General features: G+C 35.2%; 1 protein-coding gene across 1 annotated transcript in view; it reads left to right on the plus strand.

Moving 5' to 3' along the window:
• RUNX1T1 (runt-related transcription factor 1; translocated to, 1 (cyclin D-related)) overlaps positions 1–16,955 on the plus strand; it is a 190,902-nt gene that overhangs the window by 143,776 nt on the left and 30,171 nt on the right. Inside the window, 3 exon segments of the mRNA XM_006884595.1 lie at positions 692–942; positions 5,264–5,349; positions 6,281–6,482. Of these exon segments, the coding sequence (XP_006884657.1) occupies positions 692–942; positions 5,264–5,349; positions 6,281–6,482 (539 nt within the window).

The raw sequence follows: 16,955 nt of genomic DNA on the forward strand, positions 1-16,955 counted from the left end.
TCACTCAGCATAATGTCCTCCAGGCTCACCCATTTTGAATAATATTGCCATGAGTTCCTTGTTTTTCAATGCAGCATAGTATTCCATTGTGTGAATATACCACAGCTTCTCTATCTGTTAATTTGTTGGTGGACACCTGGGTTGTTTCCAACTCCTTGCTATTGTGAACAAAGCTGCAATAAACATGGGTGTGCATATATCTGCTTGGATGTCAGTTATGGTCTCTTTGTAACCCAATTTTTTATGCTCTTTGTTGTTAAGATCAGATGCCAATTTGAATAAGTAAAACAGGTGTATCTTGGATATTCATTTAGAGAGTAATGAATCTTAAGAAACTACAACTTGTCTCAGAGTAACTTCTTAGAAGTCTGCTTCTCTCTTTTGAGTGAAAATAAACCCTGTTGAAGGCCACTGGATCTCCTGATTCCTCTTTTGTGATCTAGCCACTAAAACCTTTACTGAAAAGTTGCTGAGCAGTGAAACCTTTTCTCTTTGGCCGCCTTGTCATCATTTGAGCCTCAGTGTGTGTTCCTGGGAACTTGTGTCAATGAGTTTTGGGGATGCTGAGGTTAGAAAGTTTCTGGCCAGTATAGCAGTTATTTTGTTGCTAATACAAGTTCAGATGTGAGTGTCTAAACACTACTGATTGCCTATTGTATTAACAAAACAATTCCTTCTTCTTTCCTCTCAGAACCAAAGAAAACGGCTTTGACAGAGAGCCTTTGCACTCAGAACATCCAAGCAAGCGACCATGCACTATTAGCCCAGGCCAGCGGTACAGTCCAAATAACGGCTTATCCTACCAGCCCAATGGCCTGCCTCACCCCACCCCACCTCCACCTCAGCATTACCGTTTGGATGATATGGCCATTGCCCACCACTACAGGGACTCCTATCGACACCCCAGCCACAGGGACCTCAGGGACAGAAACAGACCTATGGGTAAGACCAAAGAATCTCTGTACTTTTTATGGGATTGGATTCTAGAAAATGTGGGTCTCTTCTCAACTGCACTCAAGTATTAGGATCTGCTGTTGTGTACCATCGAGTGAGAACCAACTCATAGCTGACCCTCCAGTGGATTTTCAGAGGCAGTAAATCTCACAGGAGGAGATGGCCTGTCTTTCTCCTATGGAGCAGCTGGTGGGTGTGAGCTGTGTGCCTTTAGCTTGGCAGTGAATTCCTTAACCCTGAGCCACCAGAGCTCCCCTTGGGATCTGTGTGCTGGGCTAATTTTGTCACAGTGAGAATTTCTGCTTAGTGTTGATGAGTTCTTTAGCAGCTCTATTCTCTTACTCCCTTGTCTTTAAAAAGCCAGGTCACTTTTTTTAAGGGAGAGGAGGCACTTGAATGAATGTAAATAAAGTCCTCAATTTGTCATAAAGTATATTATTAGTTTACATTTTATTTTAGTATGAACAGTTTCATACATAGTGTGTTTGCCACAATTTTATTTTTTTTAATTCAATATCCTTTTCAGTATTGCATCTTTTCTTTTGAATTGTCTCAAACTCTATATTCCCCAGTCTCCATATTACTCCGTGGGGAGCTCTGGTGGCCTAGTGGTTGGGAGCTGTGCTGCTACCCCAAACAGGCACGTGGTTCAAATCCACCAGCAGCTCTCTAGGAGGAGGATGGACAAGTCTCCTCCCATGTGATTTACTACTTCTGAAAACTGAGAAGAAAATGGGCATGTTAGACTTGATAGCTGACAAAAGATGGTGGTCAAGGTGATGGTACTGTTGACAGAATAAGTGCACTGCTTCCAGAACACTTTCTCTTCTTAATTTTTTTACAGCATAAATTGTGCATTTATATTGTATCACACAAATGGCTAATTACAATTTATGTTTTTGTAATAGACAGTCTATTTAATGTTCTCAGGTGCCATTTTCTGAAGAGCTTTCAGAAGTGAAAAGCCTGAATTGATATTTTGACACCCCCACCCCCCCGCCCCCAATCAAAATGGTCTAATAAACACCTTGGAAGCAAAAGCTTTGCCATTTACTTAAGATTTAGTGACCTGAATCCATGACTGCTCATTTTAAAATACAAGTGGAGTCATCAGGTTATTCTAACACTGATAAAGACATCCCATTTTGGAGGTGCTAGGAAATGGCCTGTTTTTTAGGCACCCTGTGCTGTTTTATAAAATATTAGTTCCAGTGTACTATAAAATAATCAGCAAGGAAGTAATTATGCTTATGTGCAACGATTATGTATTCCTCTAGTAATGTAAAGTAGCCCTTTATGAATTATATCTGTACTCACTGGTTTTATGTGATTTTCTTTATACCATGTTCTTTACCTTTTAATTATATTAGCTTATAAAACTAATAGTGCTAATCTCTATAAATATGTGCAACTACTTAAATATTCTTAAAGGTTGGCATAGTTTAGTGTGTGTTAATGTAAAATAAAATCTTGATGTATGAGTAACAAATTATGGTTTTACATCAGGTTACCATTAGAGAATATAAAAATTGTCATAACTGGTATACTACTTAGTCTGGAAGGATTTATAAATGCCTGTTATACATACGGACATATACTCAGTAGTATTATTGAATAAAATATCTTTATAAGCAACATTAGTTCATAATTAAGCTTAGAGTGTCTTAGTTTGCTTAAAATCTTCTAAAACATAACAACCAATTAAGAATCCTCATTAATGTCAAATTTTCCACAAATGAAAATGGATTCTTTAATGATTATTTTTCTTTAGTATATCCCTCCAGTAGTATGAATATGAATAAAAATCATACGGTATTGGCTAAGCATTAGGAATAGAGAAATTAACAAATTTAATTTTTTTTTCCTTTTCAATATTTTATCCTATTTATTAGAGTTCCAAAAGCAGTATTCTACCAATACTGAAATCTCCTTAGCCACAAACGCCTTGTTGCTCATTCATGTCATTCCAGAAGCTGGAACTTAAATCATGACTCTTTAGTGTGTTGGATTTTTTTTTAAACTTTTGAGACCACTGGAGTTTTAGGCTCATTTAAAGGCAAATATTTATATGCCTGTATCTGAAATTCAGTGTCAGATTTACATTCTCGTTGTACTCCTAGTTGTTTTCATAATGACTCATTTTTAACAGTAGTGTGTTTTAATAAAACACAAGCAACAAATAAGTCAACAAAAAATTACATATTTGGAAACATTTCAGCCTGAAATAATCACAACAAACAGTAATAACTAAATATTACTTTCCCCCATCTTTTTCTAGTGTACAAATTAATGAAATGTATTTGTAATTTTATACTTTTACCAATAGGTGGCATTGGTAATTACAGCTTTTAAAATATGTCTCAGAATAAGTTCTAATGGTGTTTTGTGTTGAATATTTTACCCCCTCAGTTTGAGAAGGTATTATTGTATTTCTGTTCGTTGCTGTCAGTCGCAAATTAAATCAATTTCATGATTGGTGGAATAGAGTCATGTGATTTACTATTAGTTCTCTAAATCAGCTAGGAAAAAGGCTTTCACAAAGGTGACCTTGAAGTCCAAATGAGGTCAGAGTTAGTTTCTTAGAGTTACTATCAAGAGAAGTGTCAATCAAAAAGAATAGTTTAAATTGGCAAATCTAACCTTAGCTCCTGGAGAAAGAATGAAAGTCACTCAGGTGTCGAGGACTTTCATTCATAGTGTTGCCATGAGTCTCCTACAACTCAGTGGCACTTAACAACAACAACCTTAGCTCACCGCCTTTCTTTTAGAATGAAATGAAAGGTGTCTTATTCATAATGAGCCTGTAAGAGGCTCGTGTCTCTGTTCAGATCCATAATTCAGTGGGCCACATTTATCTTCTATTTTGATGAACAAGCCAGCTACCGGCTCATGTTCATTAATGGTAGTATCTTAAAGATGGTCTGTTAATTTAACTGATACAAATATTTATTCTTAGGTTCTCAGAAAGCCCATTGCTGTCAGTGTGGAACCAACTCATAGCTGACCACTGGGTTTTTGAAGCTGAAAATTGCTCAGAGGAAATGGCTCATCTTGCTCTTTTGGAGTTACTGGTAGATTTGAACTGCCAGAGAGGCATGGCTTTTGAGCTAGTGGTGCAACTCTTAAAGGACTATGCCACTAGACTTCCAGTCACCTGCTTGAAGTTTATCATAGTTGTATGAAATTAGATAGGGAACGGTGATTCTTTTTTTAATTTCCAAAAAGAATACCTAATTTATTTTCAGTATTAAAAACCAGAATATTCATGTGCCTTTTTTATATTATCCCCAACTATGTCGACTCATTTGTAAATTAACTCATTCCCACTTTGCTGAAATATGGAAAAATTTTACCATGCTGGCCTCTACTTAAAAAAATTACTTCCACTGTCTTGATTTCTAATCTTGAAAGCCTTATTTTGAAATTCTGTAAATCTAATTTTGGTTTCTGGTTTTAAGAATTAGGATAGTCCACATTGATTCATTTATTGGCATTTATGTTGTTTCCACTTTTTTTTTTTGGCTATCGTAAAAGTGCTGCAGTGAATTATGGCGTACAGATAGCAGTCTGAATCTCTCCTTCCAAGTCTTTTGAGAGTTTACCTGAGAGTGAACTTCTATTTTTAGTCTTTTATGGAATCACCACATTGACATTGTTTATTTTTCACAATGGCTGCATCATTTTGCATATCCATCAGCAGTAGATAAGACTCTAAGATTAATCTTTCCCCAGAAATCTTAAAGCCAAACAATAATGCACCTGATCTAGTATCTGCCTTGATATTTGTACTTTTTATGATCTGCTGATAGAGGATCAAATTGACAACAGCAACTTGGGGAAGAAGCAACTCAGCAAAGGAGAAAGAGTGAGAACAGTTGCCAGTTCAAAGGATGTAATCAGTGCCACTGAATTCTACATGTACAAGTTGTTAAATTGATGCATGTTCTGCTCTCTTATGTTTGTTTTCAACAATAAAAAAAATAAATTACTAAAAAGAAATGGGATGTATTTATATTTAGAGTTAGTATTGTACTAATAACTAGCCTTGGATTTAGGGCCATTTAACTTTGTATTTTTATGGGTAATATAAAAAGGATGTGACCTAAGGATCTTCAAAATTCTTCCTAATTCTAACATTTTATCATTCTATGAGAAACTCAAGATTTTGAATCTGAGTGTGAGTCATGCCTCCATTGAAAATCAACTGTATTCTCAAGTTTATGTCTTTTTCTGCATAATTTTGCTATGGGACTATGTACATATGAATAATGTACAGAATGCTGAGGATGAATCATTCTCCCTGTTGCAGGGTTGCATGGCACACGTCAAGAAGAAATGATTGATCATAGACTAACAGACAGAGAATGGGCAGAAGAATGGAAACATCTTGACCATGTAAGATCTTGGTAATCAATTACATTTATAAATTTTTTTTTTTTTTTAAAAAAAAAAACCCAAAACCAGAAAACACCAAGAATGATGTTAGGTAGTAAAATAAAAGGTTAGTGATGCTTTTGATACTTTGACAGCAATCCTTTTCCTGCTTTATTTGGGGAAAAAGAATGAGGTACATTTTAGAATTAGATCTTTACATTTATATTAAAGCTGTGTATGCAAGAAAAGTGTTTAGATTTTGGAAGATAAGCTACATGACATCAATGAACTGCTGTCTTTATGGGAGAGTGCCATTAAGTTTATGTAACAATGGCATGAATGTGTCTGTTCTTCACTTTCGACATGAGTTAGATTCTAGAGAAAATAAAGAACAACCACATCAGGTAATAAAATGGAAGGTGTCAGTCTCATTATACAACTGTCAAATTACATCAGTGCATTACTGCCAAGTTGCCATCACTTATGTGGCTGTTAAAATACATTAATACATAACTTCCAAACCCCTGAGAATCATGGCCCAGCTAAAGTTGACACATAACCTTCACCATCACAGAACTATTCTTGCTTCTTTGTTTAGCAGGTTTTACTGCCAGACATACATCATTAATGTGCAAAATAGTTGAATAATACATTTCTTTTAATAATGTCAGATAGTTGATAAATGAGAAGAGGTACTTTTGGGAAGGTAGGCTTAATGGTCCTAAGCCAGTATATGGTATCTGTTTCATGACTCACATTTATACCTTTCACTCTGCCTTTCCCTCTGCGTTGAATATTCCCAGCTATTAGGTCTGAATTCCAAATAGAACTTTAATACTTTTATTACAAGGAATATCACCCTTGTATTTGCTTTACTATCAAAGTCTTAAAGATGTGCTGGTATATATATCACACGTTCATCCTTTTCTGTTTCCTCCTGGTTTCCATATAGCTGTTAAACTGCATAATGGACATGGTAGAAAAAACCAGGCGGTCTCTCACTGTACTAAGGCGGTGTCAGGAAGCAGACCGCGAGGAATTGAATTACTGGATCCGGCGGTACAGTGATGCAGAGGACTTGAAAAAGGGCGGCGGCGGCAGCAGCAGCCACTCCAGGCAGCAGAGTCCCGTCAACCCAGATCCCGTTGCATTAGGTACTCTTTCTTCCAATGGACAAATTGAACAGATATTTTTTAGTGTTATTCATGTAGGGAGGTTTGGAGCAATGAACACTTTATACCTCCTCAAATGTGTATGCCCTGTCTGTTGGGAGAGTGGACAGATTGGCAGATAAAAAGAGGGTCACAAAGATTGAAATGTTTTCCAGGTTAAGCTTCTATCAGAGTTTCTACACTCGACCAGAATTTATGGTACATCGCTAACATTTATGCTTGTTCATAATAATAACCTTTTGGACTGTGTTTCAGACCTGCAAAAACAGACTCGTAGGTTGAGCTCAGAGCATCTGCAGCTTGAATAAGCTCTCTAGAGAATTCTCCCGCTGTGGACCACTGTGTGAGAGCACAGGTCTCCAGCTGCCTGTGTTCTGATTTTTAATTGAGTGCACTGTCTCAAAAAACTTTTTTGGGGTGGCTGTGTCTTATATTTTAAATTGAAATAGAACCCTCAATAATAGGAATTTTACTCAAAATTCCTCTGAGAGACCTGAATGAAGACCATAAGTTTCCCACTACTATTTGAAAATTAATGATAAAGATGTAGCTCTCTTGCTGTTATTTGACTGAAACTTAGATTGTGTGACTATGATTTTGTTAATTCTGTTTGTATAGTGTGGAGTTCTGGCAGCATATTCTGTAGGGAGCTGTGTTGCTGGCTCAGAGGCTATGTCTCTCTGGTGGTTTAAATCTACAAGCATCTCTGTGAGAGAGAGATGGGCAGTCTCTTTCCATGTGATTTTTAGTCTCCAAAAACCCACTGGAGGGTCAGCTATGTGTTGGTTCCTATTTGAGGTCATGGAGTTGTTACAAAGGTAAAAAAAGCAGAACTGTTAATGTATGCTTTAGAAATTGAACATGAAACCCTATGTAATATTGCTGTTGGAGAATTGTTGGTTAATAAATAGAATATAATCCTAATTATGCTAAAAGAAATCTTCAGCCTCATAGAATATTTGAATGGTCTGCAAAATTTTAACCTCAATTAGTAGTAAGATACTATCTATCACATGCTGGCTGTTATATAGATATACTGTTTGAGTCAACTTAATGGAGATAGATTTATACTGATCCTTTTTCTTTCATCTCCTTCTGTTGTGTGTTAAGCCCCATACCTATAAACTAAGGCATGTTAGAGTATTATCCTTATAAAATTAATTATACTCTGTTGATTAAACTCATGACTTTAACTATACTACACCATACTCATAATAAAAAATTAAAAGCTTAAAGCATGTTAATATTTTTAATACATTCTCTTTTTAAATTTAAATTCATTCTTAACCAAGGCAGTATTCTTTGCACTTCCCTGAATGCTGAGTAACTCATGTTATGTTAGACACCATTGCGTTGACCAGGACGCAGAGATCCTGTGAACCGCAGACCTGAATTCCGCTCTCTCCTACTCCATCTTCACCATCCCTGATAACACTGGAGTCTGTTGTTACAGCCACTGTGCCAGTGCATCTTATTGAGATTACACAGCAAGCACTATTTAAGGCCCTATTTTAAGACAATAATGTGTTTGTTAGGTCATGTTAAGGCAAGCAATGAAAACAGATTCAAATTTGATTTGTAACAGTATTGTTCTAAGCACAAACTATTTAGGGTGGAGTACCATAAACATCTTGTTTTTATTTTCTTCTTGTGAATGAAAATTGGTTAATCATGGCACATCTCCTCAGGACAATATAAAGGAGGTGCTGGTAACCTTCCAGTGAAAGGAAAAAATTGAGTACCTTGACATAAATACCCGGTTTGGCCTCCACTAATGAAAAACTTCATTGAATGGTGTTTATTTACTGAATGCTTATTGTGATCCAGACATTGGGCTCAGTGTTGTAATGAAAAACGTTCTTTATTCCCTCCTTTAAGGATCCTTTGGTCTAGTGGAAGAGAAAGGTATGGAAACAGATAGTTCTACAAATGCAGATGGCCACATCAGTAAATCCCCGACCTTATGGAACTGGGGCCATCTGCTGTCCCTTGTCAAAGAGCCAGTAAAAGAATAGTTTCAGAAATTGATAAGATTTCATCTTTAAATGAGTCTAAAGGATATATGACATGTAAATTCTGTAGCATATCCTGGTGGCAAGAAAGACTGCTTTTATTTCCCTGATACATAACCAAGAGAATAAACTTTTCTTCTTAAAATCCACAAAGTTCCTCTAATGAGCTCAATAGATCCTACTTTTGGCATAGCTGAGATGTGGTTTCAGCTTGAAGGTATGGTAGATGATTTTAGAAAATAGGTACAAATATTGCATTTTTTTGTATTCTGTTAAAGCATTCATGCTCTCTAGGGACACAGAACCCTAGATTTTCTCCTAGAAAACTTTAGATAGTATTTATCAAGAGCTCCACAATGTGGAGGTTTTTATATCTGTGCTGGCTCCCTGTGCCTCTTTGCTAGTTGGTATCTCTCATGCCTCTGAGTTCTGCTTTATGGAGCTGGTTTATAAATAAAATGGCAGCTTATTTGTAATTGTGGACCATGATAATTCTCATTAAGTGCTTTCTAAGTTTCTCTCCTAGACATTGAACTTGGATGTATTGATACATATAATGAAAGGATATAGTAAAAAAAAAACCAAAAAACAAATAAACCTTTGTATTTGCAAAGGTTGGGGCATACGTATATTTAGATAGAGTTACTAAACTAGATACCTCTGGAAACTACAAACTCTCTAAACTATATAAATGTACAGAAATTATGTTATAAAATAGAATTCAGGTCTTTTGTGCAAAGCTTATTCTGAGTCATATTCGACTTGATAAGACTTAACCACTGCTAAATGAGACTAATGCTGTTCTATCTGTAGGAACACTCTTCTACTTTGTACATCACTCTTTGTTAATGTGCTGTATGAAGTAATATGGATTTGCTGTGATGCTGAACCTTGTGCCATTGGGGTATCAAATACCGTAATGGTTTTCCAACGTAGATAGTGTTTAGTGGAGTTCCTAGTTGTAAAACACGTTTGGAAGCAGGAGTCGCATCCACTTTTAGGAAAACCACATGCCTCTGGAAACTCTGTGAACTTAGAGAAGCGACGATAGTTATGGAAAAGCATTAGGTCTTTTGTTCATAGAATCACTATGAGTGGTGCTCGACTCAACAGCGATCAACAACAGTGTATACAAATTTGCCTGTATCTTTAAGTGCATCGAGGTTTCCATATACTACAGTTGAGTATTCCTTTTAGTCTGTCTCAATTCTACTTTCTCAAATGAGACCTTCAGTACAATATAGGAGAGAATGTTGACTCACAATACCCTCCTACCTACATCCTGTGTTGGATTGGAGCATTAGGAATATTTAATCATAGTCATATTCAGTAAATTTGTATAATGCTTTTGAACACTACACAGAGAAGAATATAACTTCCATTAAAGATATAATCAAACTTAAACTTATTCTCACTCTTAAAATACATTTATAGTATTAAGTCAGCATGGGAAATTAGTATCATAACATGATTAAACTTTTACTGAAATGGAATTTTAGAATACATTCTCCCAAATAGTAATGGCTCTATTTTAAATGTCTTGACCAAGACATCATCTGAACCCATATTATCTCTATTCCTTATTCAAAATAAGAATTGATATTTTGAAGATATTTTTGAAATAGTAGAATTTTTTTTGTTAATCTTTATTTTCCAGAAAATACTCCAGATATATACTTCTTATCAGAGAGATTTGGTCACTAAAATGCATTATGCAGTTAATTTCTGGTTAGTATTCCATATGCTGTCTTAGAATTGTTATAGATTCTTTCTTGCAGGTCACTTTTCTTTTCAATTCTTTTTTTTCTCTCTCTCAGTATTATGTTCACTCTCCTGACTTTTTAACACTTCATTTCTTCTAAATTCCTTTAAAACAACAACACAACTGACTTTAAACTATTTTAGACTCTCTGTAGCTCACTTTGTGTTTGTATGGCCTGTGTTTCTCAACAAATCTTCTGCATGATTGGAGAGAGTTGTAAAAAATATTGAATGGTAGACTTAATACTGATGTTGGAGACTGAGGCTTGAGATTTTAAAATATGAATGCATGTCTTCCTTGGTTTTTGAATGTGTGAATATTTTGATAAGAGGTTAATATTTATTTGGTAAGGGTCTAGCTCTTTCCAAAATATTGAAATGTTAAAAAGCACTTGTTCATTTTAAAAAATGGAATGCAAAATTAAGTTGGCTATTCATATAAAAATAAACACATAAAAAGGCTAGTAGTTCAGAAATCTGCTGAATTAACATTAATCCTGCTCCAAAATGGGAGTTCTGATAGCATAGTCATTAGGGACGTTGCCAACCCAAAGGTTGAATTTTCAGGCAGTTGGATTCCCCTCAGCTGTTCAGTTTATAGCCTTCAAAAATTTGCTGATGAGGCAGCTACAAGTTGGTGCCAACTTGATGACAGTGTTTTTGGTAGTGTGTAAATCGCAGAGAAGTTTGCCCATTCTTTTTCCACGGAGCAGCGAGTGGATTCGGACTCATAATTATATAAATTGTTTTGAGGATACACTTGCTTTACATTTTCTTTGGTAGCACAGTTTCTTACCATTAATTAAGCCACCAGAGCTCCCTATGACAGTGAGTGAGTATTTTATTGCAGCGTATTTTATAAGAGGAATTTATATTTTAAAATTCTTCTACCTGGCAAGCTTAAGATTTTCATATGTTTGCATTACAGAATGTCCATACTCTTAGAGAATCTAACATTAACAGCCTAGAATCCGAGAAGACTGTTTGAATTGGAATTTTTGGTTCTGCACCTTATTAATAGTTTTATGACCTTTGGCAAGTCACAATTATGCCTCTGTTTCCTCAACTGCAATATTATAATCACACTGGTATCTATTTCATATGAATTAATTGTACATTAAATTAGTTACTAGATATAAAGAATATGAAACAGCACCTGACACATAGTATATATGAGTGATAGAATTTTTTGTTTTCCCATGATTGTTTCTAATGACATATGGAACTAGTGGATTTCTTACGTGGTATCCAAGAATAAGAAATGAAAATGTCTTCATCTCAGCATTTTTTCCATAAAAAAATTTCTTCAGGATAAAAGGTCTTTCTAGTCAGGAAAGCAGTAGCTTTTAGGTGGCTATGTTAGATAATTTCAGAAAGGGAAATTTGTTTTTAAGTACAGTATGCCTAGTGCACCTTTGGGATCTTAATTTATAACACTAGACTCTAGAAATAGCTTTCTCCCAACCAGAGAATTTGCTCAAATTGTATACTGATAAAAACCAGTAACAAGTTACTTAAAAGGTATTGTGCACTTGTATTGATTCCTTTAGAACACACCATGAAATTCATTCCAAGACTGTTTAGCTGAGCTCATAAGAATGGGGGGGGGGAGTCCAAAAATTCTATTGCATTTAAAGAGTTTAGTATATTTAAAAGGGTCTTGGTGGCGTATCATGTGCCCCAAAGGATCCACTAGCAATTCCGTAGATGAATGACTAGCTCCACAGTAGAAATCTCTTACCATAACGATTTACAGCTTTGGAAATCTAGTGCAGGGTCACTATGAATCAGAACCAGTTCCGCAGTTGTGGTGTTTTGTTTGTTTTAGTTTTAACATATTTAAGTAGATTAGGTCACCTTTAGATGTAATACATTGTTGTTGTTGTTGTATACCTTTTTGTAATTTGTCCTTGTTGTGTCAGAACCAATCCATAGCTGACCCTCCAGCAGGTTTTCAAAGGCTGTAAATGACACAGGTAGAAGTTGCCCATCTTTGTCCAGCAGAGCAGCTGCGGGATTTGAACCTTTGGTTGAGTGGCGCAATTCCATTCCATTGGGCCACCAGAGCTCTTTTTAGATTATTAGTAATAATCTTTAGATTTTTAGCAATAATCCCTTTAGATTATTACTTCCTACTAATAATCCCTTTTTGGAAGCAGTAGTGGCATCCACTTCCTAAATAACTTGCCACCGGAAACTCTATGACCTTTGATAAATGTTGATAGTTGTAGAGGGGCTTCAGAACTTTTGTTCATAGGGTTGCTATGAGTCATGCTTGACTCGAAAGGAATCAACAACACAACAACAATAACCCTTTTAGGTTATTAATCTCTAATAATTACTAGGTCATTATGTCCATATTTTCAAAAGGGTAGAGATAATTGTCTCCTAGAGCATTTGACATTATTGTTAAAAACTAAAAAAAAAAAAAAAATCCCAAGGCAGTTGCTAATTTCTAGGTTGGATTTGGACCCCTGAAACAGTGTTTAGAGTTCTGAATTTATTATCATTCGAATTTAAAAAAAGGTGTCACTTACTAAGACGATATCCCTTAACCTGTCCTTTCTTTGGCTAATTTGAGTAATATCTAATATCATGATGACAACCTCATTCTGCCCTCTGCAAGATAATGCCTACACCTTGGTGATGCCAAGCTTTGAGCATTACTAACCTGTGTCATATGAGGCCAGAGGCTCCAGCTCCTTCCTTTATGTATGTTGATGGCAGCCCTTGCTGTATCTAGACCCAGTGGTCTGCATCCTGTTGTAAATGTGGGCCATTTTCATCTCTTACAGACATGCACAGGCTTCACACATCTTTTAACATTTCTTTCCAATTCTGATTGGGTCTCTCTTCGTGGTGTGTTTATTATTTTTAGGAGAAAGCAACCATTTACAGCTTCTCCTCTCTTTTATTCTTTCTCTACTCTCAATCTGTGTTTCAAAAAAAGCTAAATGGGGAGCTCTGGTGGCCTAATGGCAAGGAGCTGCAACTACAATGCCAGAGGTGCACAGTTCAAATCCACCAGATGCTCTGCCAAGGAAGGAGGGACAATCTCCTCCTGTACCAGTCAGATCTGATTTGACGGTACACGCACACAAAAATTAAAAACAACAACAACAACAAAAACAAGCTAAATGTAGAGACGCTTGTCTTTTTTTTCCATCTTTGAGTCTCACATATCTGTACATGTTTCACATGATAAATTATCTCATAGAGCATCTTCTGTCTTTGTTAGAATCTTTAGAACAACTCTCTGCTTTCTAGTCAGGAGTTATTGGTTAAAAATCAACGGTGTGGGGGGTATAATTTGATGGGAGGGGTGAGGGAAATTGGAAGAATCTGGTCTGAAAACCAATGTATTAGAATTTTGTAAATAAACTAGTATAATAAAAATAAATAAATAAATAAAAACTTTTCAGTATCAACTTCCTTAGAATCTCAGACTTAAAACCTTTAGGAAACTTCCATGGATTTACCTTGATTAGCCAATATTCTAAAACAACAAAGACCTCAGGAATTGTCATCCTTTGTTCTTATGTTGATAAAATTTGAGTATTTTTGTTTTATTTTTAAACTCAGTTATGGAGATTATATTACCACTGTTGTTTTATTGGGCAAAGGAATGTTAAATCTATAAGTCATTTCATTGTTTTGCTATAAGGATAGTTTATATCATAGTATCACAATAGATTTTAAGGAGTGCATATTCTTCTGAGTGGTCTGATTTTTTTCTATTGGTAGACCAAATGCTTAGCAAAAATACAGTGATTTAAAACTGGAACGACCAAAAACCAGTTCCACAAGTGAAATCTCAAATAAAGAAACTGGAGAGTTTACATATAAATATATATGTTCCACAAGTGAAATGTTAAATAAAAAAACTGGAGAGTTTACATATAAATATATATGTAATATACATATAAATGTATATGTAGGGAGCTCTGGTGGCCTACTTACAAGAAGCTGCGCCACAATCTCAAAGGCATATGATTTGAGGCCATCAGCTGCTCTGTGGGAGAACGATGGACATTCTCCTCTAGTATGATTAACTGCCTCTGAAAACTCACCGAAGGGTCACCTATGACTCAGTTCCAACTCTTTGGTGCACAATGACAACAAATGTATATGTTGGGTGCTCTGGTGGCCTAGTTAATAAGAAACTGTGCTGCAATTCCAAAGGCATGTGGTTCAAATCCAGCAACTGCTCCATAGGAGAATGATGGGCAAACTCTTTCCATCCCTGTGATTAACTGCCTCTGAAAATCACTCCTGAAGGGTCAGGTATGAGTCAGTTCTGACTTGATAACACACAACACACAAATGTGTATATGTATATATGTATACACACACATATACAAATATATAAAAATTAATTAAGATTAATTAAACTTTGATTGGTATTTCAGTACTTCCGTGATTTTTTTTAAAGTATTTAAGTCGGGCAATATTTTAATCTGATGATACATAATTGCAAATTGCAGCAAAGGATAGACAAGAAAGGGAACTATTTTCTAATATTAATATAGAGATCTTCCAAGATCTTCAGTGCACAGAGCATGGAAAGGTGGAAGGATGCTTGAATACTAAGTTTTATCTTTGAGTATATATTTGTTGGCCATAACATTCCAAAGGAGATTTATAGTAAGTTTATAGTTGGGAGACAGCAATGTGCTAACCATAGAAATTAATTTCTACATCCAAATTACATTATACTTGGAGATTTTTTAAAAAATTATTTGATGCAAACTGTTCAGTATGAGATTCTTTAATTTTTTTTATTTCAAGGTTTTTTTGGTATGATTTGGGATTTTTTTTCTTTACATTTTGTGCTATTTGGATTAACTATAGGAGGTGAAAAAACAAAGAAAAACAAACCTACCAGAGAACTCTTAAAGTGTTTTTTCACTTTAGCTGTTTACATAGAAATGAGTGTATAACTATTCATACTGCACAGCCTAAAATTAGTAAAAGAAGGGTAATAATAATAAACTGAGCATTTAGGATGTTCCAGGTCAAGCATGGACCTCATTCAGTCCTTAACAACATTATCAAAAAGTAGTGGTTTGTCCTTACTTCATACATGAAGTGTCTGAAGTGCAGAAGAAATAACTAAACCAGACACATAACTAATAAGTCAGACTTCACAGACTTTGGGCTCACAAACAAATTCTCTTCTCCTTCACCTGGGGGATGGTAATAAATGCCAGAACGTTAACAAACTTAGCACTTTTCTTATAATGATTGTCCATTGACAAAACATTATTTTTATTCTTTTGACCATTCTTGAACCTACTAAATGAAAAGACAAGACATATTTGTTTTACTCTTTGTCTTCAAATTTTACAATTTTTTTTCCAAAACTTATTTATCCAGTAAATTAGAGAGCTCTGGTGGCTTAGTGGTGAGAATCTGTGCTCCGAACCCAAAATTAAATGTTTCAAATCCACCAGCTGCTCCATGGGAGAAGGAGACGATCTCTACCTGTGTGATTACTTGCCCCTGAACATCTGCTGGAGGGTCAGCTCCAACTCAGTGGCACACAACTAAAAGACAACATCCAACAAATTAGTCTCAAGATTTTGTATAGTCCCAAAGACATTTTAAAAATGGCTATTAAATTTGGTTATGAGTTTCACTATCTTTTAGCCAAATGTAGACTTGGTTGCAGTGGTGGTAGATATGATGAAGGCAATCTTGACACACCCAGTTAGCTGTGTGATTTTTTTTTTAAGGTCATAAATGCCCCAAACAGTTTTATTTAGCTTGCTCCTATTTAGGAATAAAAATTGCATGGAAAAAAATTGGATTTTTTAATTTAGTCTCTATAAAGATTAGTGTATACAGGCTTGCGTATTTCTAGTTCATCTGATTATCAAGCACTTGTGAAATTATAACATAAGCTTTGAGAAATAAACTTTCTATTTTGGAGTAGTTTTTAGACTCACAGATAGTTGCAAAGATGGTAGAGAGATTCCATATGTCACTTACCCAGCTGTAGGACACTTTGCTAATTCAGAATTGTTAGGGAAATCTAGTGTTCTAGCTAAATTTGCCTACAAGGAGTCTAAGTATTTTAATCTTTCAAATAGAATGACTTACACTTAGCTGATTGTGCTTTCTCTATTTCTGTGTCTGGTAGGCCCATAAAGAAGAAAAGACTTCAGTGAGTTGTGTTTATTTGATCTTTAATACCATTAGAAAAAGTATTGTTTTTAGAAAATCAGCAGGTTGCTTGATATTTCTTATAGAGAGGAAAGTTCAGTTATCTGAGCCTGATTGTAATTTAAATGATTGCTATATTTTATGGGGAAAAGTGAATTTTTTTCTTCTCAAAAACTACTAAATTCATTTCCTTTGAAAGTATTCTATGTTGTGCATATTTTAGCTGTGAAGGACTATATACAGTTTAAATTTTATTTTCAAGTATTTATAAAAAAAATGTAAACTATTGCATGCCATTGTTAAGGATATCTTATTCCAGAAGTTAGAATTTCTTAAAAACTGTAATACTAGCTCTCATTTTAGTCTATTGATACTTGACAAGTGTACTGATCATAGAATTTTGAGTAGAATGACATTTTCCTATTTAGAAAGCATATATTCTTCTGATAAGTGAATATCTATTAATCCATTTTAATTTCTTTCCTCTGCCCATGCCACATTGCTGTGAGCATTTGTC

The sequence above is a fragment of the Elephantulus edwardii genome, unplaced genomic scaffold (assembly GCF_000299155.1).
Source record: "Elephantulus edwardii isolate Elephantulus edwardi_28Jun2011 unplaced genomic scaffold, EleEdw1.0 scaffold00036, whole genome shotgun sequence".
Classification (NCBI taxonomy): domain Eukaryota; kingdom Metazoa; phylum Chordata; class Mammalia; order Macroscelidea; family Macroscelididae; genus Elephantulus; species Elephantulus edwardii.